The 14765-nt window shown below is 41.6% G+C and overlaps 1 protein-coding gene across 2 annotated transcripts in view; it reads right to left on the bottom strand.

The window, feature by feature from the left end:
* Positions 1–1282: 1282 nt before the first annotated feature.
* Positions 1283–14765, bottom strand: part of spns2 (SPNS lysolipid transporter 2, sphingosine-1-phosphate) — a 72332-nt gene continuing 58849 nt past the window's right edge. The window contains exons 12-13 of one of the 2 annotated variants that reach the window (XM_083986054.1): positions 11269–11315; positions 1283–4015 (exon numbers count right to left, since the gene is read on the bottom strand). In XM_083986054.1, the coding sequence (XP_083842180.1) occupies positions 11273–11315 (43 nt within the window). In that variant the 3' untranslated portion in view covers positions 1283–4015; positions 11269–11272. The remainder of the gene's footprint in view (positions 4016–11268; positions 11316–14765) is intronic. The other variant, XM_083986053.1, reaches the window with a different exon arrangement.

Genomic DNA, 14765 nt, shown 5'->3' with positions numbered 1-14765 from the left:
GACCCATCTGACCAGAGCCCACATTCCTCCTGATGATAAACGACAATATGTCAGCACTTCCTGTGAACATGAAGCGACAGGCCGGTGAAGTTGATGCTAGGCTATGGTTCAAATAAATCCCTGAACATTTAAGTGTGCAAAATGGTTTTTGATCTGTTGTTCTTAAAAAAAAACAAAAGAAAAAACGAAACAAAAAAATTCTTCCAACAGAAACACATACACAAGAGCTACAAAAACGAATGCAACGAGTATTGCACCCCGACAATGACACACCTGTGTGTTGTCTTTAAAAACCATCACATTGCAGTTTTGTTTGTGAGAAATAAGCAAGAGATGTCCACTTCATGATCACAGTAAACAAGATGAATCCTGGTGATGTAGAAAAGGTTTTTGTGTTGCTTCGTTGTGACACAACAGGACGAATAAACTGTCAATTTCTAACCCAAAGACATACGACAAAGTGTAATATACTCAAACCTTAAACTTCCCTTTATAGATTATTCTTCATTATGGTAACAAACAAATAAATACATTGCATCCAAGCCATCATTTACAATATATTAAAGTTGCTGCATGATATAGCTATATATATATTTCTCTATTGTAGTTATTAGAAAAAACTCATTTTGGTAACATTAAAAAACAAACAAAACAAAAAAAAGAAAAGAAAACCGATAAAAGGAAGGTAAGAAGCTTAGTTCATTAAGAAGATGTAGGTGTGTAAACACGTCAGGTTGGACAGAATCACATTCAGAGAGCTCCACGCAGTTGGAGAGAAGCTAAAGCTAATGATCTGGCAACAAGGACACAGCCCACACACACACGCACACACACACACAGACGGCCGTGAGTCACGCTCGCACATCGGTGCTACAAGAACCACCTCAATGTCTCCCTTTATTCCTCTGCTAAGGTCAATCCGTCCTTCTCCTCTTCCTCCTCCTCCTGTGTTTTCTTGGAGGTCTGCAAAGTGCTTTCTATCCTTTTTCTTTTCTTTTTTTTTTTTTTTTTTACAAACTGTAACTGCATTAGTGGCTTCAAGGTTTCAGTAGAAGTAAATCCACCAGGTTATATACTACAAAAAAGAAATCCTTCAAGACGGTTTCTAATGGAAAACTTACAAGAAACTTGGTGTAGTCTTCTACGGAAGCGTATTGCATTCACTTTATTTTTTGGTTTGTTTTTTTAAATAATTTTTTTCCTCCTGTTTTTCGGGGTAATTTTTTTCTGACTTAGCTATTGAGATTTCAAAATCCCGTGAGAAGCTCCCACCTGCAAGTAGCATAAGGACTGATTTCAAAATAAAGGTGCTACAGTACATCCGACTGCTCTGGTATTTTCTGAGTGACTCTCTCTGAGTCTGAGGTGGTGTTCTCTGTAATAACAGGTCGTTTCCTTTCAATATAAATCAGAATTTACTGGGAACACAGTGAAAATAAGAAAAAAATGAGTGGGGCTTTCCTTGGAAAATCTACAATGCCGGCAGAGATAGCTCGTCTTTGTGGAGCATATTATCCATGGATGTACAGTATCTCATGGATCTAAGATGTAATAGATCCGTGATGAAGTGGAGGCTTTGACTGCAGTGGTTTAAACGTTACTTGTGCAGGTGGGAGCTTCTCGCGGGATTTTGAAATCTCGTTAAATCAGAAAAAAATTACCCCGAAAAGCAGGAGGAATAAAAATTGTCAGAAAAACAGAAAAAATGATTCAAAAAAACAAACCAAAAAATAAATTACTCAAGTGAATGCAATATGCTTCCATATATAGTCTTCCTCTCACAACTTGGTCAGAGATTTAAGTTAATTTGTATGATTATTACATATTAATACTGTAATTAATACATAGAGTGATAAAATCAAATCCACATTTTTGGTGAGCTTCTATTTCCGATGTAAATTTCTGGTGCAGGTACCGAGGGAGACTCTGTCTTTTAGCTCCTGTGGTGACATCTGAGGACACGCTGGTCCACTTTCAAAGACGGGGGGTTGGGGGATTCCTTGCTTATCCGTTATCAGCGATAAGAGGCCCGTCGCCATCAGTCTAACCTGAGGCTGAAGGATTTCCTGTTCCTGTCTGGGATTTTGATTTCCCTGGCTAATAAACCGATGAGTGTGACTCAAGCTCTTTACAAAAGGGTCTTTCTGAGAATCATGGAAAGGGATATCTACAATAGCGAAAGGGGGGAAAGGTCTCTATTCACAATGCCTGTTATTGTAGCCAGCAGCAGCAGCAGCAGCAGCAGCACAGACTGGACTGGAAACCATCATTAAGAGTGACTCCGTCTCCGTGTGTGGGTGTTGTTGTGTCCAGAAATTCAAAACCAACCATCAGAGAGCAAGCAGCCTCTCTAAAGGAAAACCCAGCTCACTGATAAGGCAGTGTGGATTTAAAAAAAAAAGAAAAAGAAAAAAAAAGGTTGGTTCGCATGAAAATAAACAAATTGTATTGCTTTTCATTTACACATAAACACAGGCGTTACTCCTTAAAAGCAGAAGGAGTAGCATTTCATTTACTTTTGGGAATAGCATGTACAATATAAATGATAAAATATAAAAAAATCCAGTGTCTTACTTTAAACAGCCCAGATGGGCCGTGACCTCCAGTTACACATCCAACATCACACACAAAGAAAAACAGAAAAAAAAAAAAATATATAGATCACAAGGGACCTTGTGAAAAATAATGTGCAGAAATCTCTCATCTCTGTCATGTTCTCTGGCACTGTCTACACGGATTTAAGTGCTAAAAGCTAAAAATAAAAACACATATGGATGGAGAGAGGGGGGGGGGGGGGGTCAAAAGAAACAGCTGTGGATGGGAAAGCTCCAATTTTTTAAGGCTGATTCACTGACCTTTAGACGGTAACTCTTTTTGGCTTGACGGCTATGTTTACATGCACGGGGAAATTTTTGATCAATTTTATAAAGAATACTGCATTCATCATGTAAACACTGTGTATCTGCGTTTGAAGTCCATGTTGTTAACACTGAGATAAAGATGTGCAGAGTAAAATGTGAGTCGTATTAGTCCCATTATTTAGCATTATCCTGCAGCACATTTGAGCAAGCTGCATCATTTGCTTCACATAACTTGAATTTTTTTTTTTTTTTTTACAGCTCGTGTCTGTTTCGAGTTGAAAGCCTGGGCAGAATTAATTTGGGAAAATTTGCATGGGAGCTGCACAAACACCAGTGGAGCGTTGTTGTGACTGCAGATGATCCATATAAATAATAAACGGCTCAATCAAACTCTCTAATTCTGGGAGGCCAAAAAGCTGAATTATACTGTAGTAGTATAGTGTGCATGTAAATATAGACAGGGATATACTGTAAAGTCATGAGGGTTGTTTACGGTCAGTGCAAAAAAAGTCCGAAGGAATGTAATGACGCTATTTGGCACTTGGTGCAGATCGACAGCCAACGTAACAGACAAGACAGACAGAGACAGAGACAGAGATGGAGACAGACCGTTTGGACTATAGACAGGCAGACAGACAGACAGACAGGGCAGGTTCATGATCAGCATTCAGTAGTATGGCATCAGGAGTCAGAGGGGATCACACCACCTCCTCCTCCTCCTCCTCCTCCTCCTCCCTGGAAGGTTCAGTGGATCCTCAGACAGAGGTGAGGAGGACACCAGCTGTCGGTCCGGTCGGTCGGTGCGATCGGCGCGTGTTCTTCTCTCCACCAGCCTGTGATTTTAGAGGCAGTTCAAAAGGGGGCAAGACGCTCCCTTGTTCCAGTTCTGAGCCGCCTCCATGATGAGCCGTGGAGACTGAGAGAGCAGCAGCCAGGAAACCGGGAGGAGGAAGGAGGAAGGAGGAGGAGGATGCTGAGCGTTGTGGGTGGCGGACGGTGATAATAGGAAAAAGATGATGACACACATGGTGGTGGTGGTGGCGGTGGTGGTGTTGGTTTTTAAAGAGGTGGATCAGCTGCCCTCACTGTTGTTATCATCCTTGTTGAGTTTTGGTTGCACCTTCAGATGAGACGGCTCCACGTTAGGTCGTCACCTGACAGAAAGAGAGAGAAAGAGAGAAAGAGAGAGAGAAATACTCTTTAATAAGAGACGCTCACTTCAAAGAAATAACTAAGAAAATCAAAAGATTCCACCTGCTAACACCTAGAGGAGAAAATGTCAATCCTGCTAGCTAGGAGAAAGGACAGCAGCTCCTCTGGCAGCCAAATATGTAACTGCTTGCCACAACCTGAGGGACTCTTTGGCATCTTGACTTGCACAATTATTTATATCTGATTGTATTAAATTCTATTGTGGTGTAGTTCAGGGGTTCTCAACTAGTCTCACTCTGGGCTCCACATTTTCCCATGGTCATTAAGTCGCGACCCACTTTTATAGAATTCAAACCAAGATATATTTTTTAAAGCCTTTAAAAACTCATTTTGCTCTTTATTGAGCAAAGTGCATTTCAGAGCACACATGAAAAAAATTGAGAGGGAAGGGGGGAGGAAACAGAGCGGTTTGAGTCGGGCTTCACTACGGGACTTTCTCATGTAATTAATGTTGAGGTCGAAAGCTCCTGGGCCATCTGTTAGGACCTTCCTGCACACCAGGACCAGCAGCCTGTGACCTAAATATCTCCCTGTAACCAACATACCAACACATAACAGTTTGTTTAATGCTGACCCCCCCCAACCTCCCCCATATAAGCCAGAGAGCCAATGCATCTCCAGAGGGTGAGACTTAACATCTGATATTGATGCTCCGTTGCGTCATACACAAAGAGCGATGAAGGAAGGAGACGGTTTGTTGATGTAAGAGCGCAATAACAGAGCGCACTAAATAACGTCCAACAGTAACACACTGTGTGACTCATCATTCACTTGGAAAAATGTTCACGTTAAATCAAATTATCTCGAAGTAATCTAATGGTGTAGACGTGCTCTCATCATTGCAGTGTGTGTGTCCTTTGTGGTACACCTCCTTAAATCTTTTTACTGTAGAGTAAACCTAGCAATAAAAGCTATTTTATTACAGTTCTTATTATTTCCTCATTTACATATGCTAAAAGCAAGCAAAATGTGCTTCAAGTAGCCTATTAAAACTACTGCATAGATGTGCTCGAGGTGTATGATCACATTCTATATAGTATATTGGTTTGGGTTTGATTTATGTTAAAATTTTGCTTTCAAAGCAGTTTAGTACAATACAATATCTCTCTCTGCAATATAGTGGAGTAAGAAAATAGTTGCACTACACTAGACACTACAGGTGAATAGGGTTAAACATTTTAAATAACAGATATCACCATGACACTTCCCAAGTTTATCACTCACATCAAGACAAATATTTTTTGTATTACAAGTTTTGTCAAGTTTTATGTTTAAATATGTAAATGAGGCTATATCTGATGAAATATGTGCTAATTTGCATATATTTCCAGAACCGAAATCTGAAAAATGGATAAAGCCCCTTTCAAAATTCTTGTTTCATTTTGTTGACATGTTAGAGTCAGAAATTTTTACAGAGGAGGATTTTGGATATCTCTTTTTATCAAATGAAAAAATACTGTCACCAGCCCTAAAAAATCCAATTTTGCCCTGTTTTTAGGAATAAAATGTTGCATAAATCAGGCTTCGAATGATATATCAACAATCCCCTCTGTAAAAACCATCAGAATATAGACAGGAATAAAACTGGAAGGTTTGGTGTCTGTAGGTGCTCCTGAAGTGGAGATTTCGGGCTCAGAGTCTGAGGAAAAACTCATTTTGAATGTAAATCATACTTTTACGATTGGTTGCGGATACGGAGGAGATGACAATTTTTGGAGCCTACATAATTGTTCAGGAGAGAGAGAGCTTCACAATGATACCTGACATGACATGGGTCAGACTAACTTTTGGTGAATTTAGGAGAAATCTACTGACGAAAGAGACAAAATGAAGTAAAATAACCACATTAATGTGGATTTTCTACCATTTCTTTTGACTTTTCTGAAAGAAGACCTGTTAAGGAAGAAAAAAAGCCCAAAATCTCAAAATTGATCAGTGCATGAACAAACAGTGTTTTTGCCTGTAGTGTCTCGCCTTATGGAGGAAAGTGCAGCAGCTTTTATTCCTGCTGCCATGACATTAAGTGCTTAGCATGCTCTCTATTGCAATGCTGGGAAGATGATTAAGATTTGCTTAATTCTCACAGCTAACATTATTATAATTTCAGTTTATTTAACGACAGAAAACTGAACAAAAACCTATATGTGTGATGGAAAATGCGGCACCAGAGGGAAAAGTAGGCTACAGTACATCGGCGCAGTTGGAGATTAGACTATCATGGTTCATGGTGACACGCTTGTGGTTTCTTCAGATTGGATGAGAGAGCGATGGCGCGACGTCCCGCTGTTTGTTGTGTTCTGTCATCACAGTGCCCTGGATGCTCCGCTACACAAGCACCCGACTGCTGCTGCAATAGGATTAGTGCAGCCAGGGAGAAGCAATGAGTTCCCAAAAAACAAAGTGAGACCCTCAGACATCTACAGATGCAGAGACCGCCACGTTTGTGCCTATATGCAGACACACTGATTCACTGCTCCCATAGCAAACAAGGGTAATTAGCTTAAATAACAGGATTAGTGGATTCTAGAGAACAATGTGTTTGGTAATATCCATGCAGATCCAATCCTCTCTGGGATGAACAATTTTCCTCAATTAATAGTGTCAGTTGTTGCTGTAAACTGTTTTACAGCCAAAGTTATGTTTAAAATTGACTCAAATGACTGTGTGGCTCGGAGATAATTAGGAGTTGTGAATGCTTTGATAATGTGCGAGCTTGGCCTTCCTCCTCACAGCTTCACCATCACTGTGCTGGAGATTGTTGGCTTCTGCAAACAGAGGAGGAGGAGGAGGAGGAGGAGGACTGATTGGCCTGGCATGCGATCAAGCTTTATAATCAAACCAACTTGTAGTGGTTTTTGGCTGCGACGACGCAACATAGCCAGGCTGTCATTACTATAGATCTGACTGGACGATAGAGAAAGCACTGAATGGTCCAGAGATGTGTTAAAGGGATACTGTAGTTCAACATTTTGGCAAATTGGCCCATTGCCATAATCCCTATAGTCATAGCAGTAGGTTCGTTACCTTTAATTGTCGGTGCAAGCTATTTTTTAGAATGGCGGAGCAGAGCCGCGAGCTGCTCAGAGCTACGCTACGGAGGCTAATGGGATTTCTTGGTTTCCCTCATCAAACTCATCAAATACACAATCCAACAACTCCAAAACGCTCTGGTGGACAAGTTGTGACCTGCACATTCACCACGCTATGAGATAATAACAGAACGTTACAAGACAGAGTTGTTTTAGAGGGAAATTCATGCAAAACCTCTGATGCACGTTGCCTTCAGGGACAGTTTTTCAGCAAGCAGTCTCTGCATTTACCTCTAAAACAACTCCGTCTCATAACGTCACATTATTATCTTGTGGTGAATGTGCAGGTCACAACTTGTCCACCAGAGCGTTTTGGAGTTGTTGGATTGTGTATTTGATGAGTTTGATGAGGGAAACCAAGAAATCCCATTAGCCTCCGTAGCGTAGCTCTGAGCAGCTCACGGCTCTGCTCCGCCGTTCTAAATATAGCTTGCACCGACAATTAAAGGTTACGAACCTACTGCTATGAGTATAGCGATTATGGCAATGGGCTAATTTGCCAAAATGTTGAACTATCCCTTTAAAGAGAAAAGTCAAGAGTGCTTTTGAAATGTATAGGGCACATCAAAGCCTGGCTGTACATTGTGTATCTGTGTGTGTGTGTGGTCTGTGGTTGCTGCCCTACCCGGCACCGTGAACCCACAGAGCGCTGCTGCTGCTGACTGAGGACTCGGAGCTTTTGTTGAATGATAAGAGCGCGAAGAAGGAAAGCATGAGAGCTGGCTGCAGCTGTATAAACACTTTTAACAGTTACGGTTTGCACTGCAGTGACTACAATCAGAGTTTTGCCACATGACATAAATTCCCTCCTCCCCGAGTAGCCTACTACTGGGTTGCGGTTACTGAATAAATGAGTGTAAAAGCTCTGCTGTCAGATCTCACGCTGATCCTTCTGACAACTCCCGGGGTCTCGGAGATGTCCTCTAGTTATCTTGTAGCGTGGTGTGGTGTGGTGTGGTGTGAAACTGGTCAGCGGAGAAGCTTTTCTGCTTTTCTCCTGCAGAAGAAGTTAATTGGATCTCAGTGTATCTGATCTCCATCTGGGATTGCATCACCAGAGATTAATAGCTTGTGATGTATAACAGCTTAGGCCGATTAGCGCTGTTCTTCATCCCCCATTTATTCAGTGGCGTGGTGTCTTTTCTCCGTCCTTCTAAAGTCCCTGTCCCTTCGTTTCCACTCCTTGTCAGAAAACAAATGAAATATTTCCCGTAAAAAAACTACCTCAGCTTTTCACAATGATGCCATTAAAAAGATAGTTCAGCATTTTGGCAAATTGGCCCATTGCCATAATCGCTATAGTCATAGCAGTAGGTTTATTACCTTTAATTGTCGGTGCAAGCTGTTTTTAGAACGGCGGAGCAGAGCCGCGAGCTGCTCAGAGCTACGCTACGGAGGCTCATGGGATTTCTTGGTTTCCCTCATCAAATTCATCAAATCCAACAACTCCAAAACACTCTGATGGACAGGTTGTGACCTGCACATTCACCATGCTATGAGATAGGCTAATAACAGAACGTTACCAGACAGAGTTGTTTTAGAGGTAAATGCAGAGACTGCTTGATGAAAAACTGTCCCTGAAGGCAACGCGCATCAGCGGTTTTGCATGAATTTCCCTCTAAAAAAACTCTGTCTGGTAACGTTCTGTTATTATCTCATAGCGTGGTGAATGTGCAGGTCACAACTTGTCCACCAGAGCGTTTTGGAGTTGTTGGATTGTGTATTTGATGAGTTTGATGAGGGAAACCAAGAAATCCCATTAGCCTCCATAGCGTAGCTCTGAGCAGCTCGCGGCTCTGCTCCGCCGTTCTAAAAATAGCTTGCACCGACAATTAAAGTTATTGAACCTACTGCTCTGACTATAGCGATTATGGCAATGGGCCAATTTGCCAAAATATTGAACTACCCCTTTAAGTGTTTGTCACAGCTGCGTGTTGTACCTCTGGGTAGAGTGATGTAACGGGGCTGTCATCAGAGAGTGGATGAACTGTGAACTGTATTGATCTGCGAGTCAGACCCGAGGGAGGCGGGTATCACTCGTGGCTGATTGGATTATCTCCCACAGCAAATTTGTTGAAAATCACTCGCCTATGAGCTCCTCGGTGGGTTTCACGTTAGAACAGAAATGATCAGTTCATGGGCATATTCAACTCTGACCTCATGAGGCTGTAATCATCTATAATTAGCCTCCGTTTGACAGCGGCTTTAGCTGCTGTGTGACAGAGAACTGATGAAACCCTAAAGGCTGAGAGCTGAAACCTGAGATGTGTGGCAGTCTGCATGTGGGAGCCTTTCATGTCACCTGTCATTAACAGTGAATGCTAATGTCACCCTGCCAATTGTAATAACACTGCAGTATTTACAGTAAGAGACCGCACTGGCGTTTTTTGTGTGTGCATATTGTAGCCTATTAACTAACTACACATGACATGGCTTTGAAACTGCAGCACACTGTTTTCCAAAAGTGACTGACTCCGCCTCAAATCCTATACTGTTTTTTTTTGTGGTGATGCAGCTGCAAGCACAAAGCATTTGGATCTCGTATTTAAGGATAATTTGATGATGCAGATTTGAGATTTGAGATGTATCAAGCTGCAGATGAGTTTCGTCTTATAATAATATTATTACCATGAAATTCACATTATGCCTTGGACAACATGTGTTTGCTTTTTCTTTGTCTTATAAGCCAGAATTCCCATCAAGGCCACTCCTACATTTCGCCTTTTCCCTGAAATATGTTGTATGGGAGACAAATGCATTTTTATTGTGCAATTTCATTTTCTTATACAATACAGTGCTGCGCAATGAGAAGGATGGGACGGGAGGTGGGAGTTGTGGACCTTGTGGACTGAAGCTCCACTCAGTCCAGCCTGGTTTTCTCAGTTCATCCTCATTACATGGTTTGGATTTAAAAGGTCAGTCTCACTTTCCTCCATCTGTTCGACAATCACCAGTCTTTGGCTTGAGTTGTTGTGATGTACCAGTTGTCTTATGAACCACCCTACTACTCATGGTGCCTGCTGAGGCTAATCCACTAATGAAAAGAAAAGTACCACTTGGGTTCAGATCAACTACATTATTTTGCCCAATCAGGGTTTCATGTCATGTCATGAATGATAATTTGTCTGGCAGGCAATTAGAAAGATGAGCATGGCAAATAAGGTTTCGATATGTTATATTATCATAAATTATATTTTATAATAATGCCCCAAAATACAATTATTTCATTTGATTTTGTTATTTGCATTTGTTCTCATCTTCCCGCTTTGAAAACCACTGTCCTAGATTACACTATATGCAGCCTGAACGTCTACTGTACCACTGGAGGTTCGGGCCTCGGGGCGGCCTGACTGACTCTACTCTGACAAATGTCAAAATATTGTATGTACACAAATAAACCCAGATACAATTAAAAGCAAATGATTAGAAAGGGGTAAAAACCTTGACCTTTTGGAAAAAACACGATAACCTTTACAAATATGTCACAACAGTTTCCTTTCCCCTCTAATCAGTGAGTCAGAGTTTAATCTTATTATTCTTTACAGGCAACTACTCGCTCCCCATTGTCCACAGTGCAGAGTTATCTGGTGGGCTGCCAGTTATTGTCTTTTTTCCCTCACCCCCCCCCTCAGTTAATAATTGCAGACGTGAGACGAGACGTTTTTTGCGCCATGTGCGAGAGTCTGATAAAGACAGGAAGGAGGGAAGGCAGCTCAGGTCTTGATAAGATGCCAGATAGTTGGTCAAATAATCGCCACTTCTCCAAGAATGCCTAAACATTCCCAGAGGACAATGGAATGGGAAACAGATCATCGATCAATCACTTAGTGTATCATCGTGGTTATCACCCGCGGGCGTTTACACATGTCATAAAGCTCTGGAAAGCTTCCAGACAGTCGGAGTGTTTTTTTTAAAGTCCGGAAAATCTTGTTCTTGTCGGATGTTTGTGTATTGCTAATGACAGGAGCTCTTACATGTTGCCTGCTAGTTAATGAGCGAGAGAGACGACGTCTTTGTTGTCAAGCATGTAAACTGTTTGTAGAGCTGCTCATGTGAAAAGCACTTAAGGGGGGGGGGGAGCTTCTTTATGAGAAAAGGCAATTTACCTGGTCATACCTTGACTGTGGAGGGTGGTCGTGTCAGCTGGCTCAACCTGAGGACAGAGGAAACAATCTTTAAGGACACACAGAAACTTCAGACATCTCTTTTTTTTAATCAGCTCAGCAGTTTCTGACTCTCTCTCTCTCTCTGTCTCTTGACTTCATCCCTATTTGCTTCTCTAAAACTCCCGACTGCAGTGCTCAGCCTGCTTTGACCCACAGTGGATGGATCTGTATTGTCATGAAGGTACACTGGCAGTTAGTTGCAGATGAGACAGTTCAGCTCTCACACATCACACACAAAGTGCAAAGTGTTGGACTGGGAGCGACACACACTGAACCCATGCAGGCTATTAATGGCAACCCTGCAGCCAAAAAAAGCTAACAACCTAGAAATAATAAAGCACACTTTAAGGGCTGAAAATAGACAAACGCGCTCCAGTGAGTAACTCGTTCAGCTCTGCGCCTTTTATAAATAGAGCTGAGTATCTGAGGACACACTGGAAGGGAGAAAAAAAGCTGCAAAATGCTCTGTAGAGTCGGGAAGGATTTATAAATTGGGGGTTTTATAGCGTGAATGGAATCTATTTATATATCGCAGCCGTGGAACAACCCCCGGTTTGCACAAAGTTGTGGATGTTGTCATTTTTCTCGGTCCCCGAGGTGTTGTTTGCAGTTTGTTACATAAGGGCCGCCGCTGTGTAAGTTTGATTTTTTTTCCTTTTATTGGGATGTTAAGAACAAATCTGTACAGTTCTGCGGAGAGACTTTAGGAGTATGTGTGGTATGCAACAGTATGTTTGCCGCCTGGATGTACCTCCAACAAGCTGGTGAATGATTAACCCCATTTATGGTGAGGCCTACGGGTAAAGATGGTTGTGAATGAAGTTTAAAATGTGTTGTAATGAACATGTGAATGATGTCTGATGTCAGATTAATCACTGAAGAGTTGAACTTTATCACCAATTATTGACTTATTAACACTTGTCAATGAGTTATCTCCACATGCAACTGCTATGACTTAATCATAAGTGTCTATTATAATCAATATGAATGACCTGACTTGATTACAAATTGGGGCATTATGACTAGATAATTATTAATAGAGCAGTGAGACACCGTTTATATTACGTAGCTTTATAGAGTGTGACTTATCAGATAGATACTGGATAAACTTTGGAAAGCGGTTGTCTAATCTACTGACCTCTACACACCTCTGTTACGGATCATATCTGTGACAAAGGACACACAGGAATGACCGTGCAGCGACTTTAAGAATGTCTGTTTCATATCTGGACTTCTTCTTTTTCTTTTTTTTTTTTCTTTTTTTTTTAACTCCATCTGCTTCATCTCCATTAGCTTTGCCCTACAGCGTGTGGTGTGAAAGTCAAGGGGTTGTGGTTAGATATAGTTTGAGTGAACATGTGCCATCTGCCCACACTGTGCAATAATGAGGTCAAATAGCTTGAACCACATATTGGACCACAAACTATTATCTACTACTGGCACAACGACAAGAGTGACTTTTCTTTTAGTCATTGTTTTATATTTCTTTTCCGTTCCCACCCCCCGAATAGACGCAACAACAGCAGCAGTCACGGCAGTTTGTGCCTTTGGAAAGCGCCTTTTAAATCTTTATGTTAATATTAGACTGAGTGATTATTTGCAGCTTGAACCAAGTATCATAAAACATCCTAAATTTAGGTGTTCAACATAAATTTCCATTGTTTTTCCAATTACAAATAGGTCCTTTCTATGAAATCTCTCTCATCTCTCTTTATGAGGGGTTTTGGCGTGGGAACTACCGGGAACCAACTCCACAGGGTGAAGAAAAAGTGACTGCAGACAGACGTCAGACATCAGACTGCCATCCTGCCTAAAAATGTCCCTCATCTTCAACAGGAAGGAAGTCATTTCTGAGAGCGCTGGCACCAGGGGAGCAAGTCAGTGTGATAAAAACGTAGGAAAAAATAGTCTGAAAGAAACAAGAAGTCATGTCTCACCCATCTGAAAGAGGATGAGTGAGTTTGTTTTAGCCTTTTAAGGCCATGACCAGTCGCCGGGGCCTCAGTGTGTGTCTGTATATTCACGTCTCGGTGTTTGAATGAGGAAAATATGAAGGCACAAATACAGCGAGAGGGGCGGTAGCTGGTAAAAGTCGAAGCGAGCACACTCAAACAAATTGATGGCTAGAACAGCTTGTGTCAGCTCCGGAGCACTTTTAGCTGACTGGGACTTTCTCCTGGCTGGAGGGCCGCTGTGAGTCTTGCAGGGTTGGCACCATTGTTGGCATCGTTGGGCTGCTTGTCTTTGACATGCGTCACACGCCAGGCTAAAAGTGCAGAGAGCAAAGTCTCTCTAACCTCTGCACGGCCATGTTAAAGCTGCACAGAGGTGGTGTAGTCTGAACTAGGGATGTCATACTTGTTTTCACAGTTAAACGTGGTATTAAACGCCAGAAATACTCATTCATAACACAAGCCATTATCCAACAAATACTAAACAGTTATGATACACTCTTATTTATTTTTTTTTTTTTTTACCTCGATTGTATGGAACAGCTCCCAGTTTGCCCTCTGGGGTACTGCCATTCAATGTTGTTCAATGTTGTGTAGAGTTTGTGTGGATGTGCTCTATATGTTCTGTGTTTTTTGCCCTTCTGCAACATGAATTTCTCTTTGGGGACAATAAAGTTTAAAGTTGAAGTTGAAACAATTAATTAATCGTAAAGGTTCCTAAATACTGTCAATTTCCAAAAAATCATTTGAACCATATTGGCAGATGTGCCCCAAAATAAAGGTAAATTCACAGATACTGGTCCATTTAGCTAACATAACATTGAATTGGTAGGATTTTTGATGTTAGCGTGTCATTTGTGATTAAAAAAGCAAAAAAAAAAAAAAAAGATAAAAATAAACTTAAAGCAGATATCAGTGGAATGTTTTTGTTAATATAAGTCCTAAATAGTCCTATTTTCCGTCAGCAATCACTTACATGAAGTATTTCAGCCTAAACACGAGTCTCTCCGTCACTCTGCTCTGCTGTAACCCGAGGAGAAAATTTTCCTTGTGGGATACAAGTGTTATCCAATGAGGAGAGAGAACGGCATGAAGGGCTGTGTGTGCAGCCAAGGGATGCGCGTGAATGTGGTGACGTAGCACGAGGACCAATTGATGCCTGACAAGGGCGGGGGCTGCTAACTCATGGTGCGTTCAAAGAAACTCGTACTTTGTGTTTTTCCTTCCTGTGAAGTCATACCAGTTCGATCTGGTACGAGTTCACGGGTCGGAAGTTACGAGTGGCCGTTATAGGGAACTTTCACAGACAACAGGATGGTAAAAACACGAGCTACGGGTTACCTGGAACGCTACCAAGTCGTAGTTGTGACTTGAAGCTGTAACTTATGGTTTCAAAAGCCTGCCTTGAACGCAGCATTAGCCGAAACGGCCGTGAAGCTGATATCTGCTTTAAACATTTGGTATAGATGACAATTTATGACCTGA

Source organism: Trachurus trachurus (assembly GCF_905171665.1).
Source record: "Trachurus trachurus genome assembly, chromosome: 14".
Lineage (NCBI taxonomy): Eukaryota > Metazoa > Chordata > Actinopteri > Carangiformes > Carangidae > Trachurus > Trachurus trachurus.
The sequence above is the reverse complement of the archived record's forward strand: the minus strand, read 5'-3'. Positions and strand labels throughout refer to the sequence as shown.